We start from the raw sequence: 22,675 nt of genomic DNA on the forward strand, positions 1-22,675 counted from the left end.
TTCCCCTGCATATGGCATAATAATGGGGAATTAGAGTTCTCTAGAGCAGTGTTTCCCAACCTTCTCTCATGATGAGAATCACCTGGTGGAGTTGTTAAAACACAGATTCCTGAATCCCAACTAAGAAGTGCTAAACTAGAATTTTTGAGAACATATAGGTAAAATTGCATCCCTAACTTAGTGCTCTGTATATAAAATTTGTCTTAGAGCACTAGTTAAGTATACAATTTTACTGGGATCTGAGCCCAGCTAGCAGGAGGGATGCGAATGGCAGCCAGAATGACCAAACAGGGGGCTAGTGTTTGGACTATTATGTGTCACACTGACCCTGACCAGGCAAGTGGAAACACTAGGGTAAGATTTTTCTGACTGCCAGATGCCTCATTCCTGCCTGAGATGCTCAGAGACAGAGACCATGAGCCTTGAAAAGCACTATATTGTTTTGTGATGTCACCTCTGGAAAGTTCTGAGTGTTTTGGTGACCAACTTCTGCATAGGACCTATACCTGGCACCTAACATTGGTATGGCTTTTTACTTGAGATAAAAATAATAATCTTAGAAAGATAGTAGGTGTAGGTATCTCTGCTCCAAAGGCTTTTGGAAGACTTTGACACCAAACAAAATACATATCTTAACTTTTGTTCAGATGTTGATAAAGCCCCTTATCAGTTATCATCTTCACGTTCTTTCAAACTCAGTTTTTCATAATGTACATAATTTATAAGAGGAAGTAAGTGAGTACAAAGTCCTGTTTTACAGATGAGTGATTGAGGCCCAGATGATGGGTTGGGAAGCAGACATCTTATTTTCTCTTTTCCACAGTACTCAAGGCCACATTTTACAAGAAAAAGAGATACCAGATCTGAAAACCTAGAAATTCCAATCAATGTGATTCTACCTCAGGTATGGATAATCACAGAAGGATGAAAAGTATCAGTGTTAGCCAGTATATCCCTCCTCTTTCAAAACTCTAGCAAGATGTTATAGGATGACATCTATAGAGTAGTCAAGACCTTGATTTTAGTTGTGTGCCAGCTGCCAACCAGCTGTGTGCGTTGGGGAGGTCACTTAGCCACTGTGGGTCTTGGGGTCCCTCATTCCTCGAATGAAGAGGGTGGGTTAGGTGATCTGGTAAGACCTTTCAGTCCTAAGACATGACACTCTGAAATAAGCCAATCTTCTGAAAATTAGGTCTTTTGGTACTGGTGCCACTACTCTGGGTTTTTGAAGGAGAATTAGAACGAGGGCTCGCAATGAAATGCATATAACTCAATCCATGAGAACAAAACCTAGTACATACACTGGGATACAGGGTCATTTGGAAGCGTCAAGAAAATTAAGGCCTGATGTTCAGCCAAGACAGAGTGGGCACAAAGGATTCAGAACAGAAACCAGTGAAAGGATGAAGTCTTGACAGGCTGGAGATTCTTAATTCTCCTTCTGCTAAGCAGCCGTTTCCTTGGTGAGGTTCTCCTGAATGGATTGTGTCTGCTGCTGCCATGTCACAAAGGGGGCATCCCTACTTCTCCAGAGTCACCTACGGCCCTGTTAGAAGACCATGGCAGTGCAACCAGAGGGGCTGAAATGTAGGGTGGAGGAGTCCAACGCAGAGGTAACTATCTGAAACCTCTGTCCAGGGAGGTGGAGGGACAGTATTGATTACCAGTGTTACGTGTTTTGAAAAGAACAATATTAGAAAGAAAACCTTCAGCATTCTTTCCACAGGTGGAGGTAACTGTCACAGTCTAGGCAAGTATGTTCAGCAGAGGACAAATATAGGACAGGAAAGCATTCTGGCTATTTGTTTTCACATTATTCTATGACTTTGTAGTGAACAGCCACTTCTCTGTGTCAGCTCATGGAGCTATGGCTTGCCCACAGGGTTCCTACAACTGCAGGAATCTTGTTTTAGGTTTGATTCTTTCCACGTAAATTACTCATGTGGGTCTGTTGGCCACTACTCTCCTGATGGTGGGTGTTACTCCTTTGGTTTGTTCTCAGCTGTATGAATCAATGTTTGTTTTGCTAAGGGACGGGCAGAGGGTGCCAACCTGAAGATGGGGTTGGGCATGGGGGCCAGCATAGGCCTTGAAATAGTGATCATGTGATGGTAGTTAGGAAAGTCTCCAACCTAGCATAACTCTCCCTGCCAGCCTCCCAGAAACAACCCAGCATGTGGAGGAGAGAAAGAGAACAGATCCAGAAAGTGGTTTAAAAAGACTTGTTCCGGGGCCATCTACTTCCTGTGCTGTAGGACCCGATGCTGATGCTGGGGTCCAGGAGTGCATGGAGGGCACTGAATGAGAGAGTACCTGTTGCCTGGGCACATGGGTACACCTGCCATGGGGACATAAGTCATGTACCAAGTTTCAGACACCTGCTTGAATGTTCTAATGGGTTTAGGAACAATCAAAGAACATGTTCTAGGCTGGTGCACTGGGGGAGGGGTGTGGTCATCTATAATTTTAGATTATCTGAACTGTGCCACCAACGAAGATGTGAGAAGGACCAATGAATTCGCTGGACCTCCCCCAATGAGATGGTGCATGGCTCGGGAAAGGGATTGATGTGGTTAATAAGGGGAGGGAGAACTATCTACCAAGCACTAATTTGATCATGTGTTGAGTGAGCCCTGAGCCATGCAAGTATGAGGCAGAAATTATACAAGTACAGGGTCTGGGAATCCCAGGAACCCTACTAATAACAGCAGAGCTGGAGTTAGGGGCTTAAACCCAGGTTAACGCCCACTCACTCTGCTACACCACAAGCTGGGCGTATGCCACCTGGCTCGGCCAGGCCATACCTTAGCCCTCTGCTCTTCTCTCGCTTTTATAGATAGTGCTTCCTCTCCCTGCATCTTACCTGTTTGCACCTGACCTTCCTGCATGTATCTGCCATATGCTGTTTAATTCTGGAACTGAGTCCATTCGTTTTAGAAGGGAATTGCATCAGCAGTTCTGTGTCTCCAGAAAGTGTCTTTGGCCTTCTATCTCCCAATCATGCTAGGCATTGGGGCTCCTTAATTACAATGCAAATGCCTATGACTCACTAATAGTTACCACCCTTAGGTCTTTCCAGGTCTTACTGATTTCCAGTTTTTCTTCCTCATATTAAATATTCGTGTTTTCCTATCTATTTCCCTTCAGCACATTAAGTTGTAAGCCATCAGTGTTATTTCCTGTGCAAGCTAGCTGACCTCCCGATTCCTTTGGTGCATATGTTTGTAATGATTCAGTTCTCACAGGCATTCCTATTTCCCCAACTGAGCACTATCTGTGAATTTCATGAAGATGTTTACTACTAGATCATCAATGAAGTATTTATACTCTGAAAGCATCCTCCAGTGCCCCCTCATTCCTCCACTTGTCTTTTCTCAATCCCATTTGTTTGGGCTTGTTCTTCGGAAGTTAATGGAGTCTGCTGACAATACTGAGATCTCTGCCAATTTGAACCAACTGTTAGAAGGAAGATTTCATGAAATTCTGTGTTAAGCAATTAGCTGAAACCACCATACACGATAATGAATTTATTCTCTTTGCTGTTAATGTTATAATTTATTAAAATCAATTATATTCACCTGTGAATTACGCTCTTACCTAGTTGTATTAAAATCAACATTGATTTTAGCATGGTATAGGGAGCTTATAATGACCCTCAGCCTTGTCACCTTGTCTGAAAATTAGTAGCATATCTAGCTCTTCCTTCTAGCATCCTGGGCCTCTCAGCTTTCTATGCCTGTAAGCACCTCTGATGGCTGAGTGTTCTTTGATTACAACGCTCAGTACTGTTGGCAAGTAGGTGTTTAAAAACTTGGTTAATAGTCTTGAAATCTACTAGGCTTTGGACATCTCTTCTGGTGTGTGGTAGTAACACTTTTCCAGGAGTGGAGAGAATGTCAGTGTTAGGTAAGCCTGGCCAGTCCTGTCCCTAAACCCATTAGATGGGAAGCCACCAACCCAAGGAATTCCACCCCAGAAGGTCCCACACAGAAAGTCCTGTTCCTTAGAAATGTCATAGCATCAGTAAGAGACATTGGTCTTATTACCCACCCCCTTACCCTTTGCCTCTTCTCTCCCACCATTGTCCACTCTTCCTCCATGCTCTCCACTTGCCAGGAAACTGGTGATCTGACAAAGGCACCCCGTTGTTGGTGATTTCAAACATTTTTCTTCCAGGATCACTTATACTTAAGAATGAAATGACAGGAAATGGCCAGGCCTGATGCTAAGGAAGAACTCTCATCCAGAGGTGAGATTCAGGCATCTGTGAGGGATTTGTGCCCAGGCCCTTCCTGAATCCCCAGCATAAACACACCTTAGGTTACAACTATGAGCACATTCTCCTGAGGGCAGTCTCTCTTGGCCACCTTCCTCATAAGGCCTGATGGGAAGGTATCATAAAACTTGTAAGCCAATTGTATTTCTCTCTTCCTTCCATCCGCATAGCCCATTCTCCCAAGAAGAAGCCAACCTTTTCCTCTCCCTCCTACTGGATATGTTTTATTATGAGAGCATTTCCCACAGATCAGGGAGGAGTCAATCTTCCTGGGCCATGCTGCTCTGGGGACTTGGACCTGCAGCCATAGGCTCAGCCTTCAGGCCTAGCAGAACTTTCAGGGATGTTCCAGGGCTTTTTGTTGGCTCACATCTTTTGTCAAGGCTCAAGGACATCAAGAACAGCATAATTTAGCTTACAAAACCAACCCAGTGAGACCACTGGTCAAGGTGACCTCCTGAGAAGGAGCTGGCTTCATACATAGGCTGAGGAGGCCTGGGATTTTGTACCTCATGTATTTGCTTAGCACATATGCTCACGTTTTAGAATGTCCTTTTGTAGAGAAATATATTCAGCATTTGCTACAGGCCCGGAATTTTGTTTAAGCCTTACACGTAGACCTGGCCATCTGGTCTCTATGACAGCTTGCCTACCACTTTCTTGGTCTCTCAGAACAACGTAGGGAAATAGGCAGCCCAACTACATTTAGGTTCATTGTAGAGGTGACATTCAGAGTAGCTAAGTGACTTTCTGAAGAGCATTCAAAGATATGGGACATTTGAGCCCAAAGTTACTAAGAATTTGCAGCCTCTGCATTCATTAGATTATAGGTTCAAGATGGTGACATGGACAACCAGCATGCTGGAGGCATTTGTATGCAGGGGACAGCAGAAGACTACATAGATGAATCTGCAGTTTTGTGAGATTCACATAAGGAGACTTCCACTGTTACACCACTTATATTATGCAGAAACAGCTCTGCAGTTTAAAAATATGAATAGAAATGAGGACATAGCTTTATTAAATACAATAGTATATTAAGACAAACAAAATCACCACTCTTGTAAGCCAAAAATGGTACAGTGTTAACAGTTTCACATATTTCAACCTAATAGCTCCTCCTTAGCTTTCAGTGCATTTTGGTTTGATTAGCAAGGACTCATTACTTCTCCACTGTATATAAAATGTGCTGTTCTAATTTCCAGGACTAAGGATGTAAAAAAAGAAAATAAGTGACAGGTCACTGTATTAGGGAGTTGCAAGTTATTCACCTAGGGAGAAGACGGGACAGAACAGAAGAGAACCACTGCAAAGCAATTATATCAACAGATGCAAAATAAAGCATCTGCCTTTGTGAGGAGCTAGGATGAGCATGCCATTTGGAGTCAGCCTGGTTTTAAACCATGACTTTGCCCCCTTCTTGGCTATGAGATCTGAGGTAGAACCATGGTGGTTATTTTTGGTAAGACATTCCATATGAATGTGGAAATCAATTATCATATTGTCACATTATGACAATTATCATATTGTCATTCAGTAAGTGTTATTTTCTTGTTCTAAAAAGCTTTCTCTAAGGAAATGCTAAACAATGTATCTTCCTAACCAAAGTACATCCTTGCATATTTGTAGCTCACAATAAAAAAAGAAAATATCACATTTTATTATTTGATTTTGAATTCTACAACAAACTGCGGTGAGGCAGCGTTTATAGTAAGGTTGTGCACTGCAGCAACAGTTGTAAATAGCACTCTCTAGAGTTTGTCATTGTACAATCTGCACACACACGAGGTGGCTCTGAATCATGTTAGCATCCACCTATCCTATACATGGAAATATAAGCACGGAAATGGAAAGGTTTTATAAGGCCGTGCACTCACACAGTGCAGAGCCAGGACTCTCCAGGTAGTCAGCCCCAGATCCCATCCTTACTGCCTGCATCAATGCTTGTGGAACTTGGACCGCTCTCATTTGCACCAAAAGATAATTGGTGCTAATAACTGACTTTTTAAATTGACTGGAAGTTCCCTGAGGGAAAGGTCTGAGACCAGATGCTAAAGTAATGTTAGTTGATTCATTAACATAAATGTGGAAGAATAATTGGTGCAGTAACATTCAGAGTGGGACTAGATTAGGGTGAGGAGTTTTCACAAGGCCAGAAAAGAACTTTTATTTGAGAACTAAGTTCAGCTGGTCTGATTGCAATCAGCAAAAAATCATGGGAAAGAAAGAATTTGTCTTGGCATAATGTTTTCCCAAAGTTCAATCAGGACTCTTGGCGTATCTGAAATGCCTGTATATTTAGTGTCTTCTCACTTTCAGAAATAGAAAAGGTGCTGCTTTACTTTAGCCTCATCTTGAGTGGGTGAGGCTAACATTCTTGGATAGATGAGGCTAAAGTGAAGATGTTTTTGAAGACTAGACCACGAGTCAGTAGTGGATTTGATTTCTTTCTTGATCCTGTCTAGAGATTGAAGGACATATATTAGGACTCAATTATAAGAGGATAATTTGGTCTTCTGGGTAAGGAAATAAAGGAACCTATTAGTCCATCAACATTTTCTGGATCAGGAGCGGTGGGCACAGAACAGAGAAGGCAGCAGGGTCTTGTTAGGAAGTGTTGACCATTTAAGGGAGGGGACAGAATGTCAACCAGGTTGGTAAAAGAATTTTGCTGGGAGCATTGTGGTACCCATTCAAAAACATGAATCTGTGGAACCAGAGAAAGTTAGACTAAGAGGGTATTTAGAGGTAATGCCACTGATCCTTCATTATACAGAAGTGGAAACCAAGGTCAGAAGGTGAGAGGATGTGACTAAGGCCTCCTAATGGCATGCATAAAGAGAAGGACCCATACACCAGATCATCCATAGCTTGGGATCCATCATTATACGTTAAGTCTTTATTTAGTGCATTTCTGTTGAAGAGACAATTGAAAATACATTGATTACCCAGTTCAGAAAGTGAATAGAGAATAATGGCAGCTGAATAGGATGATTTAAAGGCCATCAGGGAGTCTCTGAACAGGTATAAAGCATTATACATTTCTCTTTGGACATTCAATTAGATCAAGCAATCTAAAAAGGAAATAAGACAATTAGGGAAATTTGAACGTGGACTCAGTATTTGCTGATATTAAGAAATTATTGCTAAATTTTAAAAGGATGATAATGATTTTGTTTAAAAGATACACATTGATGTATTTATGGATAAAATGAGAATGTCTATACTCTGCTTTAAAACAATCCAGTGACAAGGGAGTGGTTGTGGAGTTGGCTGATGGGATATATGAAACTATTTTGGCCTCAATTTAATAATTACTGAAGCTAGGTGATGGGTACATGAAACAATGTACAAAACTAATAATTATTAGATTATTCTCTTTATCTTTTTATATATGTTTGAAATTTTCTATAATGAAAAGGTAAGGAAAAAGTGTGTTGACCCCCAAAGTACTTCAAATCCTTTGATAAATCCATGGGGATTCCCCATGTGAATTCCTCACATATACAAGTTCACGGAACCAGAACTGGGTTTGTGGATTAGCAAGTGAACTGATTCAGGTTATTTAACATATCCAAGTTTCAGCTTCTCCATCTGTAAAATGGGAATAGAATAACGCCTTTTAAATTCAGTGTTGTGAGGTAATTCGGTAGATAGAACGCTTAGCTCAGGGCCCAGCACAAAATTGAGGCTCAATATTTGTTTCCTTCTTCCCTTTCTTTTCAGGATTGGGATACACACCATTGGCTAAAACAGCACTTTCCATAATGAGATAGTCTAGAGTAAGATGCTGCTGGGATGGAGCCTTGCATTGTTTCTAGTTTGAGGATGGAGAGGACCTCTCCAGTGTACACCTTGTCAACCTTGCTAATCTTTCCAGAAATCTAGATCAAAGGACCTTAAATTTACAAGGACATGTTGTGGACCATCCACCATGAGGTTCATTCTGATCATAGGTTCATCCACAATAGCCAGTGTGCTTTTCCAGTTGAGAAATATAAAAATCATGGAGGCTGGATTCATTTAAAGCAAATAAGGATGTGATTATAGAATGTCCTCACACCCTCACTATCTGGAAGATTAAGCACATTCTTACAAAGTTAATGACATGTGCTTATTGTAAAGTTAATGGCATAGAAATGTGCCTTCTATTTGTCTAGCTCATTGGGTCTTAAGGAATTCTAACCAACCTTATACACTGTAAAAATTATCTCTACACACACACACACACACACACACACACACACACAGTATATGTGTAGAGATATACAAATACACACTATATAAATATAGTATATAACCCGACTTATTTTTTGTCTTTTTTATCTGTAAAATAGCGAAAGTAACCTAAGAAATAAGGAATTTATATTTGGAGAGCATTGCAATGTACTTGGATGAAATATTTTCAGTGTATTCAGAAGTAAATATCATGACCATATTTTTATTTAAATGAATTGCTGCGGTTGCTGCATCTTCTCTAGGATGCATTCCACCTGGTCACCACTTTTTGAATACATCTCAGAAGTCTTCCCTTAGTGAAGCCTCCTTTTCCTGAGAACACCTTACATGGCTATGCCACCTGGCAGTTTTAAAATCACTGTTGCTTTCTTTATCTCATTCAATCCTCACAAAGTGTTGTGAACCAAGCAGGGCACGCGTTATTTCCATTTTTCTGGCACATGTCACTGACTTTCAGTGTTGGAAGGTGCCTGGATTTGAGATCATGGAGTTTGACAACCGTGTTGTTACCAGTGAAAAATCTGGGTCTCAGAGAGAGTGGGAAAGCTCTTCCTTTCACATGCAGATCAGCCGCAGAACTGTGACTCTCGTTATTGGTGAATTCCATGTTTGTAAATTTGCCTATTTTTCCCCCCACTGAATTATTGTAACCCAAATCAGTACTCATGGCACTTCCGCGGCCATCCACGGACACGCACAGACGGAGGAAACATTTGAGTTACCTGACGCAGACGTTCTCAGTTGAGGAGCCTTCTTGTTTCAGCTCTTCTTCTGCGAAATAGTGTTTATTTCACAGCTTCTTTAGTACCAGGTTTTTCACACATCCGTGCTTTTTGTTGGTTATTTCACTGCCGAAAATCACCCTCCAGCATAACTGAAGAGCTGTCTAGTCTACCCAAGCACAAGAAGGCAGGGATGTGCCTTACAGAGAAAACAGGCAAACTTGGCGCAGGCTTGCGCTACAGTGCTGTCGTCAGAGCTCAATGTTAGCGAATCAACAATCCATATTGCACAGGCGTCTTTCAACAGACACAAATAGGTGAGGTGCTGAATGGTGGGTGAAAATGTGAACAGAGGCTCTCAGCAACCTAACCTTGCATTTCTCCCCTGTAGTCATGGTTCAGTGTTCATAACTCAGTGTTCTCAGAAATTTCATAGAACAGCACTGCAGGGAGTAATGAGGATCAACCGCATTACCTTGGAGGACCCCGAGAGACCAGGTGCAAAAGAGCCTACTGTGTGGCCGAGCCAGGCCAGACCATCAGCGGGGGTTATTGAGAGGTGTCAGCCAGCCTTGGGACAGTCACTAACTCTGGGCCTCCCTTCTCTCCCGCAGAGGGGCACGGCCGAGCCCTTCCTGAGGCTCCACAACCTGTACTCCAGCCCACGCTGCCCCCGGCAGGCCGCCCTGGCTAGGCCGGGCCGCCGCGTGGTCAGCCAGGACTCCTACCCGCTGAACCGCTTCTCCTCGGTGCCCCTGGACCCCATGGAGCGCCCCACCTCCCAGGCCGACCTGGAGCTGGACTACAACCCGCCCCGCGTGCAACTCAGCGACGAGATGTTCGTGTTCCAGGACGGGCGCTGGGTGAACGAGAACTGCCGCCTGCAGTCGCCCTACTTCTCGCCCTCGTCCTCCTTCCACCACAAGCTGCACCACAAGCGGCTGGCCAAGGAGTACCTGCTGCAGGACGAGAACAAGTGCCTGCGCGAGGAGAACCGCGCCCTGCGCGAGGAGAACAGGACGCTGCGCAAGGAGAACAAGATCCTGCAGGCCTTCTGGGAGGAGCAGAAGCTGTCGCAGGGCCGCGAGGACAGCCGGGCCGCGTCGCCGCTGCTGCGCAAGGACAGCGCGGCCGCCGAGGCCGCCAAGAAGGACGCGGCGCTGCAGGGCCTCCGCAGCAGGGACAACAGCGCGCTGCTGCTGCTCCGCGAGGAGAACCGCGCGCTGCAGCAGCTGCTGGAGCAGCGGAAGGCCTACTGGGCGCCGGCGGAGGAGAAGAGCGGCCCCGCGGAGGAGAGCAGCCCGGCGCCCTCGCCCCTGGAGGAGCCGCACGGCCCCGGGGGGCTGCTGCCCGACGCGGGCGCCGGCCTGTCCCCCTTCGAGGAGCCCCAGGGGCCCGCCAGCCCGCAGGACGACTCCAAGACGCTGCGCGCCCTGCGCGAGATGGTCAGCACCCTGGCCAGCTCCTCCCGCGGCGAGGAGGAGGCCAAGGCGGCCGCGGGGCTGGTGGACCAGCCCCTGGAGCTGCTGCGGGAGATGAACCAGGCGCTGCAAGCGCTGCGGGTGGAGAACCAGAGCCTGCAGGTGCTGCGCGAGGAGAACCGGCTGCTGCAGGAGGAGAACCGCGCCCTGCACGTGCTGCGCGAGGAGCACCGGCTGTTCCAGGAGGAGAACAAGGCGCTGTGGGAGAACAACAAGTTGAAGCTGCAGCAGAAGCTGGTCATCGACACGGTGACCGAGGTCACGGCCCGCATGGAGATGCTCATCGAGGAGCTGTACGCCTTCATGCCGGGCAAGAACAAGGACCCCAAGAAGCCGCCCAGGGTCTGAGGCCGCCCAGGTGCGCGGAGGCACCGAGCTGGGGGCGCAGCGTATTCCGCAGAAGAAAACCTCCTGCCTCTAGTTCCCTTGCCTGCCGTCACCCGCTAGCTCGTGTTGAGCAGAATGGCCGGCCTTCCTAACCCAGAGCAGTAATAAAGGCGAGAGGAGGCTGGGTCCAGTTAACGCGGTGCTGCGCTGCCTTTTTCTTTTGAGTTTATTTATTTTTAAAGCAGTTTTAGGTTTACTGCAAAATTGAGAGGAAGTGACAAAGATTTCACATATACTTCCTGACTCACGCATGTGTACTCTCTCCTATTAATAGACCCCCTCCCCCCCAGAGTGCACACTTGTTAAAACTGCTGAGCTTCTTCCGCTGGCACATCATCACCACCCAAAGCCCACAGTTTACACTAGGGTTCACTCCTGGTGCTTATGGTTTTGGACAAATGTCTAATGCTGTGTATTCACTTATGTATCACACAGTATTTTTAAGGCTCTAAAATCCTGTGATAAACGAGTGAATACACCTGTTTCCCTGTTCATTCCTCCCTATTAACCTCTGATCTTTTGACTGTCCCCATAGTTGTATCAGAGGTCATAGAGTTGGAATTGTACAGTGTGTATGTAGCCTTTTCAGAATTTGCTTCTTTCAGTTAGCAATGTTCCTTTAAGATTCCTCTATGTCTTTTTAAAAAAATATATATTTTATTGATTTTTTACAGTGAGGAAGAGAGAAAGATAGAGAGTTAGAAACATTGATGAGAGAGAAACATCCATCAGCTGCCTCCTGCACACCTCCCATTGAGGATGTGCCTGCAACCAAGGTAGATGCCCTTGACCGGAATTGAACCTGGGACCTTTCAGACTGCAGGCCGTTGCTCTATCCACTGAGCCAAACCGGTTTCAGCCCTCCATGTCTTTTCAGGGCTTAATAGCCCATTTCTCATTAGCCCTGAATAATATTCCATTGTTTGGATGTACCGTAGTTTGTTTATCCATTCACCTACTGACATCTAGTTTAGGCAATTATGAATCTGGCTTCTTTTTATTCTCATTATTCCTAGTCTGTCTGTTTATCTCTTTCATTTCCTGTCATTTTTTTCTTCCATTCCCTCTTCTCTGTCTTTCTCGCTTTCTGGTCATCTTCAGTTTTCAAGGTTATGGTGTGGGAGATGGCCCTAACCATAAAGGAGGTCACATTACATAAGGGCTTTTCAGCTTTAGGCTATTGGGGTTGGATAACTCTTTGTTGTGGGGGCTCTCCTGTGCATTGTGGCATGTTTATCAGCATTTTCTTCTTTTTTCACTAGAAGCCAATAACAGCCACCAAACCCCCCGTGTGACAACCAAATATGTCTCTAGACAACACCAAATGTCCCCTCCATGGACAAAATCCCTGTCTCCTCTCCCAACATTGCTCTAGGTTTCTTAAACTACCTTCCTTGAAACACAAGTCCCTGAACTGCTCTGAAAAAATGAAGGTTTCAGGGAAATGCTATTGCAATTCTCTGTGTCAGGTTCATAATCATATTCCCAACTTAAAGAGTTTGAGAAGTCTTACAAAGAAGAAACCTGCTTAGCTTTGGTGAACCAGAATAGCCAAACCGCTTTTTATGTTTGCCTGCTGATCATGCAGTTTGGGAAGTGTTGCTCTGTGCTCTCTGGACCCTAGGCTCACATCCCTACCCCTGCGTGGCCTTGCTTACTCATGATTCACACTTCTCAGTTGGATGTAAAATGTGGGGTGGTGCCCGCCAGGTTCACTGGAGGGAAGGTTTAGAGGTTCAGCTTCTGTAAATTCTTTCTTGCTTAAATAATATGGAAAAATAAGATTACTCCCATTCCAGAGAGGCCATAAACTATGCCCCCAAAAAAGTTGTCAGTGCTGGTGCCAGGCCAGGCATTGAGATATGGTCTCATGGCCCAGTACCAGCACACAGGACTTCTTTCTCAGAAGATCCGAAACTCTCGTTCCAAATTTGGAAGACAAAGAACTGAAAAAGGTATAAACAGAGAAGACTTTCACCATGTTGGGGTCCAGAAATTTGACAGAGACATTCTACTCTGAGCCACTAGTGCTACTGTAATAATAAAAGGCTCCAAATTAATTTAGATTATTGATTAAGGCATCTTCTGATTTACAATATAACAAGACAAGCTCCAGAAGAGGAGTCAAAGGCCCACCTCTGAGGAGCTCTTTTGCCCCATTGCCTTTACTTGATGTGACTCCGTGGCCTTCATCCTCTGAAGTGGGAATTATGATTTATTCCATAGCTATGAAAACTGGAACACCAAGGATTTGCCAGAGGCTAGCCAGCTAATAAGAGCCAAACTGGGACTTCAACGCAGACTTTATGAGGGCAGATCCCAAACTCTTTCTATTAGATCACATTGCCAAGTGAACCTGGTCTCCAAAAATAGAGTTTAAAAATAGATTTGGTACCTATTTTCCAGATTTCTGAAGTTGTTGAGTCTAATCCAAATTAGCCTCAGAAATCCCAAATGAGGGAGAACAATGATGGAAGTATTTCCTCTCTCCAGCAGGTGACTACACATCAAATCTGTATGAAAGGATAGAAGGGGACTGATGTGCATGTAGAGGATGCATAATTTATTCCCCTGTTGCCACCAAAATCTGGTAAATAGGAAATGGTTGCTAATAGATCTCTGGCCCTTCCTTGTTTTTTCCCTTCTGAATTTGGTAAATACATCATGCAGAGCATCATGAAATAACAGAATTTAAGTCAATATAATAAGCAATAGTGTAGAGATTTTTTTCATTTTTTTGTTGATAAAATCAAATTGATATATGTGATTCCAGACAACCAGAAGGCACACTCCTTTGTTTCATATTGTGTTACAAATATTTAACTTGGATTAATCTCCAAAACAGCAGTTGGAGGTTTTTTTTGCAAGCTGAGGGAGTTTGGAGGACTTAATACTACAATATTTAGCCATGTCAACTTTCTCTGTCAGGCAGAATCTAGGGTGAAAAATTAGCAAGATGAGCTATTAAATGTCATTTTTATGGAGAAGAAGAGATTTACTTCAAAACAATGTTTCAGTGCATAGTGTAATCTTAGATTAGATAACGTTCAGTGAGAGCCTGTAAGATTTGCCTTTAGTGAGCTAAGCATTCTACCTTTCCTAGTTTCTCCCATTTGGCTTTGGCTTGGCTGGCTGGCACTCTTGGTTGCTGGGGTCAACTACAGCACTCCAAATGAATTGCCTGAATCCTATCCATAGGCCTATCTAGGGCCCATAAATTGAGGGTCAGGTCCAACAAAAAACACTCACAACCTGAAACAGCAGGCTAATTATGGAAACTAAAGCGTTCTGAAGTGAGCTAAAGGAGGGGATTCTGATAGGAAATCATCCTCAGTTTTTAACAGAGTGGCCACACTAGGAACTAGAAACAAAACTTCTGAAGAAAATCTTTTAGGCTTTAGTATACTTTGATTCTATTCTTGAACTTTTCGCTTTTCTGAGGACTTTCAGAGGGACCTCCATCTGCATGCAGTGAGTGTTTGTTAGAATCCAGTGTTTTGTCAGGGAGGGAAGCAGCAGGGAGCAAGGCCTTGGGACAGGTGTCTGATGGGAGAAGTCAGAAACCCCACAGTCCTCACTAACCACCAGGGTATTGTTCTCAGAGTTCAATCTGAGTCATTACATGGGAATGGCTTTTACTGAGAAGCTAGATCATTTTCAGAATGTTCTGGCTATATTAAGAGCAGCTGCTGGAAACCGCATTTTTTCCATTCCTAATTTTGAGCCTCTGAATATTTTGCAGCAGATAGAATGTGCTTGACAACTGGAAGACAAAAGGCACACTCTCTCTGCTCTCCCCGGGTTTGTGCTCCTTTCCTCATTCGCATGCAAGTCTTCTCCAGCCTGAGCTCTTATCAGTTTCTCTGAATAAATCTTTCCAGATTTCTTACCCTCTTTGTTCACTCAAACAATGGCCTTTGTAACCAAGGACAAAGTTAGGAGCTGATGACAGATTATCTTTAATGTTGTCAATGACAAGTGACTTTGTGGTTGTTGTTGTTAATATTCACCTGAGGATATTTTTTTACCCATGGTATTCAGAGAGAGTAGGAGGAGGGGGAGATACAGAGAGAAGCTTTGATGTGAGAGACACACATTGATTGGTACCTTCCTGTATGGGTCCCAACTAGGGGCAAGAATCGAGCCTGCAACCAAGGTACGTGCCCTTGACCGGAATCGAACCTGTGACCCTTCAGTCTGAGGGCCAACACTCTAACTACTGAGCCAAACTGGCTAGTGCAAGACAAATGACTTCTAAGTTTGAGACATTTTCTCTCTCTAAGCCTGTTTTTATTCTGTGCAGAGTGTGATTCAGAGATCTCCATCAGAAATCATTTGTGGGAACACAAAGCCCAAACCTTTCATGAAATTGGTCAGTTGTTATTCAAAAACACTGTGTAGGGTGGGCTAGAATTTCTTGGCTGTCAGTTTTTGTGGACCTATGGTTGGGCTGTCCTCACCTTTCCCCTCTCCTTCACTCATTCAATCCATCACAAGTTCCTTTGATTCTGTCACCTAATAACTCTTGAACCTTTCTCTCTATTCTCATGGGTATTATCTCAGTCCTGACCACTGCTGTCTTCTGGGTGACTGCTCCAACTCTGAGTTGACATCCTTAGCTCCAAAGTTAACTTCCAGCCAATTTTTCATGTTGCCAAACTTATTTTCTTAAATTTGTGAATGTTATCATGTGATTTCCTTATTTAAAATTTATCACTAGCTTTCCATGATCTTCAGGATAAAAGGAAGCTTTATTATAGGTCCTAGGCTTAAGTGTGGATGGTACTTTATGTTCTTCTGACCTTCTGAATTTAATGAACACATCACTGCTTCTCAGGGTCTCCACTGGACTTCAGAATTCAACATAATTTAATCAAATGTCCCTCTTGTCTCTTGGAGGTTATATCCAGAGAGGAGAGATTCTGCCTCCTGGAGAAAGTAGGCAGAGCTCTAGGAAGCAGAAAGATGTTCTTGGAGTAGAGAGGAAGGATGGGGAAATCTATCTTGCCAGGTGGTTGTAATGAATCTTCCTTGGTCATGATTAGGTTGCTGGATGTCAAAACCCAAAAACCTCCCACTGCACTTCGTTTTTAGTGAAAATAATAGAAATGGCCATGCACTAACAGCGTGGAGTTCAGAGTCAGACTTCTGGGTATGTATCTCAGTTTCCTACTTACTGTTTGACTATGGGAAAGGTACTTAAGCTTTCTGTGTCTTCTAGAGTAAACAATGGCACCTGCTTATATCAGCTAATGTTGCATCATAAACTCATTCCAAAACTTATTGGCTCAAATACAACCATTTATTTATTCAGGCTAGGCTTAGCTGAGCAGGCTGGTCTCAGCTGGGCTTGCTCAGGCACTTGTGGTCAGCTGGCAAGTGGCTGCTTGGCTCTGCTTCTGATGGTTGGCTCTTGGTTAGGGCCCATTGGGTCTTCTTCATGTGGTATCTCACTGTCCAGACAGTTATCCCAAACTTAGTCTCAGGGCAGAGGCAAGGATTCAAAAGAGAAAGAGCAGAGTGCAAGGCCTCTTGAAATCTAGGTTTGGAACTGGCCTGTCCTCACATCTACTGACCACATTCTATAAGCAAAATCAAATCACAATGCCAGCCCAATTTCAAGGTTGCAAAGTGCATTCCACCTCTTGATGGCAGAGCTGCAAAAGACATGGATACAGGAAAACATTTGATTGGCAACACCGGTGCACTTAATCTACCATACTACTTACAGGCTGTTATAAGAGTCTACATGCAAAATACTTAGAACAGAGACTCTAGTACATGGAAACACTCAGTAAATGTTAGCCATTATTATGAAAATCATTATGTTTTTTCTGTGTATCTTTAAGAGTACAGGTAGAAATTAGAGCAATTCTTAGAAAACAGCCTCAAAGACTTTTGAGGATTTTTCAATTAATTTAGCTAGAAGAATTTCTTTTGTGGTCTTGGAAGAGCTATCTAAAGTCAGCAACCAAGCTCCTGTTTATGCTCTGAAACACAGACTTATTGTGTGGCTTGAGTAGGTTAATGTATGCAAAATGATTAACTCAGCACCTGGAATGTAATAAACAGTAGTGGTACCTATGATTATTATATTACTGTAATAGGGTCAATCATTTGGAAAAGAATCTACCTTTACATTGCTCCAATTCATTGCTAAAACTAATGTAGATTTGTTTCACATGATGCTGAGAACTCAATCTAATAGGAAAACTCAGTGCCAAAGGTAGAAGTAAAACAAAGCTTTATGATGGAAATTTCTGTACATCCACATAGAAAAGTATAAGCCCCACATTCTTTCATTATGTAGCTTTCATAGATCAATGGGCCGGTTTTCATTTATTGCCCTCAACTATTTTTGTTAAATTTTTAAAACCAAATCCCAGATGCCACATCAATACTTCAGGATATGTCATTGATAGGTATTTCATTTCTTTTATAGATATATAACCATATCATTATCACACCTCTCCAGATTCTTTAATCATTCCTGAATATCATCTAATACCCAGTTCATAATAAAATTTCTCCCATTGTCTGTCTGGTCTGAACTAGATCCATACATCGCATTTGTTATGTAAGATACATGTTTGTTTTGAAGAAGGAGAATTTTGCCCAGTTCCTGGGCTAACAAGAATTGGCTAGTGTTATCCAAGGACATGAAACAGCCTGTACACTCAGTATGGATATACATACCAATGTGGTTTTCAGAACTTTTTCTGCATTTCCCAGGAAATGTTGATGATAACATTGGTGTGTTTAAAGATGCACTTGTTTAGAAAAATTCAGAGACATGCTCCCGAGAGCTATGATGTGATGACCCAATAGGTCCAAGTGACTAGCTTCATTAAACTCAAGGTCACTTGAAAGAATTGAGATCCGTGCCATTATCTGAAGGCTTGAAGTCTTAGAAAGAATAGAAGCAAAGGAGCTGCTTATGCTGAGGAAGGAGCCTTCCAGTGTTCTAGGTCTGACCAATGGCAAGATGGTCCCAGACTAAGGAGAATCTAACACCAGGCTGTCACACAGAAAATTGGATTAAAACTTTTGTTGTTGTTGTTATATCTCTTTAAGGATGTTGGCTCTGGTAGTCAGATAGGACTTCAGGAAAGAACAGAGAATGCCAAAAGCTCTCAGTGCTTTCTTTGCTTGTCTGAAGTGGGAAGTATTTTTTAAAATTATTTTAAAATATATTTTTAACTGTGGTAAAAAAAAAAAACACAACAACAAAATATGCCATTGTAACCATTTTTGAGTGTACAGACAGTAATATTAAGTATAGTCACACTATTGTGCAACAGATCTCTAAGACTTTTTTGTTTTGCAAAACAGAAACTCTATATTAAGCAATAACCCCATTTTCCCCCTTCCAACTACTGCTAACCATAATTCTACTTTCTGAATTCTATGAATTTGCCTGCTTTATTGATTTATTTACTTATTAGCTATTTGTATAACTTACAAAGTAATCAACTCAATAATTACAGTACCCATCTGACACCATACATAGTTATTACAATATTATTGACTATACTAGAGGCCCAGTGCACAAATTTGTGCACTTTGAAAAGAACTATGGGCCGTGAGGCTGCAGTGGGCATAGGGGCAGGTCTTGGCCCATCGTCTTCACCCCTGCCTGGCTCCTCCTACTGCAGCCTCCAGTCCCTTGTCTGCCTGCAGTCCTGCTCCTGCCACCACTGCTCCCATGCACTGATGGTGCCAGCCCTACACTCACCTGCTGATGGCATGGAGCTATTGGGGCTGGTGCCACCAGCGGGTGCGAGCAGGGCTGTTGCCAGCAGCAGGTACAAGAGATGGCTGTTGGCCCTGATTGCCTCTCAGGAGCAGGGGGAAGTGGAGAAGTCCTGAGGGGAGGGATTACCTGGACAGTTTTTCTCAGTGGTTAGACTGAAGGGTCACAGATTCAATTCCTGGTGAAGGGCATGTATCTTGGTTGCAGGTTCAAACCCCAGCTTTGGTTGGAGCACATGTGGGAGGCAACCAATTAATGTGTCTCTCTCACATCAATGTTTCCTCTCTCCTACCCTTCCACTCTCTTAAAAAAAATCAATGAAAAAAATCCTCGAGTTAAAATTAATTAGAAGAAGAAGAAGAAGAGGAGGAGGAGGAGGAGGAGGAGGAGGAGGAGGAGGAGGAGGAAGAGGAGGAGGAGGAGGAGAAAGAAGAAGAAGAAGAAGAAGAAGAAGAAGAAGAAGAAGAAGAAGAAGAAGAAGAAGAAATGGAGGGATATCTTGGCTGCTAAGATCCCCTCTAAAAAGTAAGAGGTTCAAGTCTCACATTGGGCTCTGCAGCCCAGGGTTCCAATGCCAGAAAGAGAAGTCCCCATAATTTCTGGCTGTGAAAATCAGCAGGGATTACAGCTAAGTGAGATAGAGGGCTGCTGGAGTCCCAGGCATTCCTCTAAAGGGCCTGTGCATAAACTTACTCGCTGACAGACTGACTTTCTCTCAGCGTCAGAACTGGGACAGCAGCATGAAAGGTACCAGGGGCATATAGGAAGGAAGTGCCTGGCTTCAGCAAGGGGCTAGAGGAGCAGCTCTCTACTGACAGAGTACTAGCAGATGCCTTTAGGACAAAGTTAATCATCGACAAATTCCTACTACCTGGCACATAGTAGGTGCTCAGTAAATAAGAATCTCAAAGGGAAACTTGGAGGCCGCTCTGATGCTCACTTATCTGCTGGTATCTTAGCTAAAACATAATGCTTTCATGCCCTTTACTAAAGGGGTCTGCTATTAATTGTACTGGATTTTGAGGCAGTCAGTCCAAAATATCAGAATGCTGAAGTCAATATTATAAAAAACAGATATAGCTGAACACTCTTCTCTAACTCTCAGCAGTGTTCATTGTTTTTAACAACAGAAGCTAAGAAACATGTCATCATAAGCACAGAGATGGAGAAGTGCAAACTGATACATTAGAAAGAAAATTGCCTAACACCGAGACACTGTGGTTTGTACCACCACATCTGTATCCCTGAAGATTTAGTGTAATTTTAGTTGTTAGGGTTTGTCGATTATTGATTGCTGGAAAATAACCATTTCCAAGATTATAAACATTTTTAATGTGATTGGTTCAGGGCCAACATTAGAGAGTGACACTGCCACTTTTAAAGTCCAAAAGATTGTAAAAATCTCACATCTTAAACACACACATACACACACACACACACACACACACACACACACACACCCATACACAGGAGTTTGGAGGACATTCTCCTTATAGAAACCTGATTTGTTGGAGCCCAATAGCTGCAGAAATGTTCACCCAGGCCTCTAAGGTCAGAGGTTTTCAAGATGGAGATATACTCCATAGGCATCTTTAAAAGATATGATGGTCAGGTCACAATGGTCTCTCTACTTCACTGACCATCCTTGATGGAACAATGGTCAGGGAGGGATGCAGGGATGCTTCTGGATATTTGAGAAAGAAGGACAGAGAAGTTACAGCAGTAATTTTTAAAATATATTTTTATTGATTTCAGAGAGAAAGGGAAAGGGAGAGAGAGACAGAAACATCAATGATGAGAGAGAATCATTGATTGACTGCCTCCTGCATGCCCCACACTGGTGATTGAGCCCTTAACCCGGGCATGTCCCCTTGACTGGAATCAAAACTGGGACCTTTCAGTCCGCAGGCTGATGCTCTATCAACTGAGCAAAACCAACTAGAAATACAGCAGTAATTTTTATAAAGGGGCCTCTTGTTAGGGAAGAGTTATAACTATATTATTATATACTAGAGGCCTGGTGCACATAATTTGTGCACTTGGGTGGGGGTGGGGGGTCCCCCAGCCTGGCCTGTGCCCACTCACAGTGCAGGAGTCCTGTGATCTATCTCCCCAAAGAGATAGGCCCTGCTCTGGGGTTCTTCAATGGATTGCCCAAAAGAGGTAGGCCGTAGCCAGGGGCCCCACCTCTGTCCCATTCACTCAGCGTCAAGTCTCTGCCCACCCACATGCACCTCGCCCCACCCACCCGTGCACACCTGCTGCACATGCAGCCTCCTGGTGATGGATTGTTACAGCATGAGAGCATCATGGTGTGAGAGCATGACAACCACATGGGCTTTTATTAATATAGATTACTGGAAGGTATAATCCGAGTGCGTATCTGTACATCATCTGATAGGGACAACAGGACCTTTGCAGTGTTAGCAAGGGAAGAAGTGACCATCACAGCCTAACTTGTCTGATTTGGGGGCTCCAGAGGTTTGCTAATATTCAAATTCAAACTAGTTAGGCATTTTCCAACATTAACTAATTTTGGTATCTAAGAACTGATATACTACAGTGTAATGAAAAAAAAAATCTGTCTTGAATAGAGAAAGTGGAATGTGGCACTATGACAAAAAGAGGTTATGGACGTGGGAAAGAAATGACCTGTGATCTTATTCTAACCCTAAATCTCACCACAAGCTATGAAAGTTCTGTACTGGGGATCATTGAGGAGGAAGGAAGACATGGAGTTTACATTCTAGAAGGGGATACAAACAATAAACAAGTAATCACTTAAGCAAGACGATCTTAGCTAGTGCTAAGTGCTATGAAGAAAGAAAATAGGAAATGAGTTGCTAGACTGGAAGGAGTGGTGGTTTTAGACAGGCTCATCAGGAAGGGCCTCTTGGAGACTTCATACATAAGGCCTGAGATGGGCAGTTCTTTAGTTGTACCCCCTGTTGTTACACAGAATCCCTATAGATGTGCTGGGAAGGTGCGGGTTCTGTAGTCTATGGTGTCAGCCTTCTGGTGCTCCTGGGCTATGATTGTCACTAGTGCTTCTTAGTTTTACCCTCTCTGGGTGAGACAGGATGGTAGAGAGGGCTGGAATTTGGTATTTCCCTTCCCCAGGTGGGTTAAGCTCTGATAAAACCCCAGCAGGCTAGGTTCTGGTAAAATAGTTTCTCTTGAGGGCAAACCTTGTTAAGGAGAACAGATGCTCTGGTGTCTTTCAAATGTGCTACTTTCCTCTTCCCCTGCTGGAAGCATGTGGGGATTTTTCTCTGATTTCCATTGTGAGAATCTTGTGGAGCCCCTAGGGAAACACATGCCTGGTTCCCCCTGAGAATTGTCCATACTGAGCCTCCAGCAATCCATCAACTGCAGTTCTGGTTTTCCTGCCCCAGCACGGGTTCTCATGGAAGTTTCTGCTGTAGTAAGTTGTTATTCCTGTCTCTTCCTTTCTGTTTCTCCAATTTGGTGGTGGTGGTGGCGGTGGGGTGGGGGGCAGTGGTTCTTCCCCTTGACCTAAATTCTCTGATATATCTAACAAAAGTTGTTGATCTTCAGTTTGTAAAGATTTTTGGCCTGTGAGAATAGGTGGGAATGGAACTTCCAAGATCCTTACATCCTGGACTGGGTACCAGAGGTTAGAAAGCCTGATATCTGAGCTGAAACCTAACTAAAAGGAAGGATCTGCCATGTGAGGAATCAGGGGGACTTTTCCAAGCAGAGAAATAGCACAATCAGAGGCCCTGAGGCAGGACCAGCCTGGCACAGAGGCCAGTATGGCTGAGCTGAGTGGTGAGACAGAAGGTGAGAGGAGATG

At 43.6% G+C, this 22,675-nt stretch overlaps 1 protein-coding gene across 2 annotated transcripts; it reads left to right on the top strand.

The window, feature by feature from the left end:
• Nucleotides 1-447: 447 nt before the first annotated feature.
• Nucleotides 448-11,148, top strand: CBY2 (chibby family member 2; the record flags this gene model as incomplete). Of its 2 annotated transcripts, XM_084880214.1 has the most annotated exons (3): nt 448-522; nt 824-904; nt 9,852-11,148. In XM_084880214.1, 3 exons carry the CDS (start codon nt 448-450, stop codon nt 11,064-11,066), a joined length of 1,371 nt encoding a protein of 456 aa, XP_084736340.1. In that variant the 3' UTR covers nt 11,067-11,148. The 2 variants fall into 2 exon arrangements, with proteins under 2 accessions (XP_084736340.1, XP_084736341.1); XM_084880215.1 differs by lacking the exon at nt 824-904.
• Between the last annotated feature and the right edge of the window lie 11,527 nt (nt 11,149-22,675).

The sequence above is a fragment of the Pipistrellus hanaki genome, assembly GCF_964339955.1.
Source record: "Pipistrellus hanaki genome assembly, chromosome: 3".
NCBI classification, from domain to species: domain Eukaryota; kingdom Metazoa; phylum Chordata; class Mammalia; order Chiroptera; family Vespertilionidae; genus Pipistrellus; species Pipistrellus hanaki.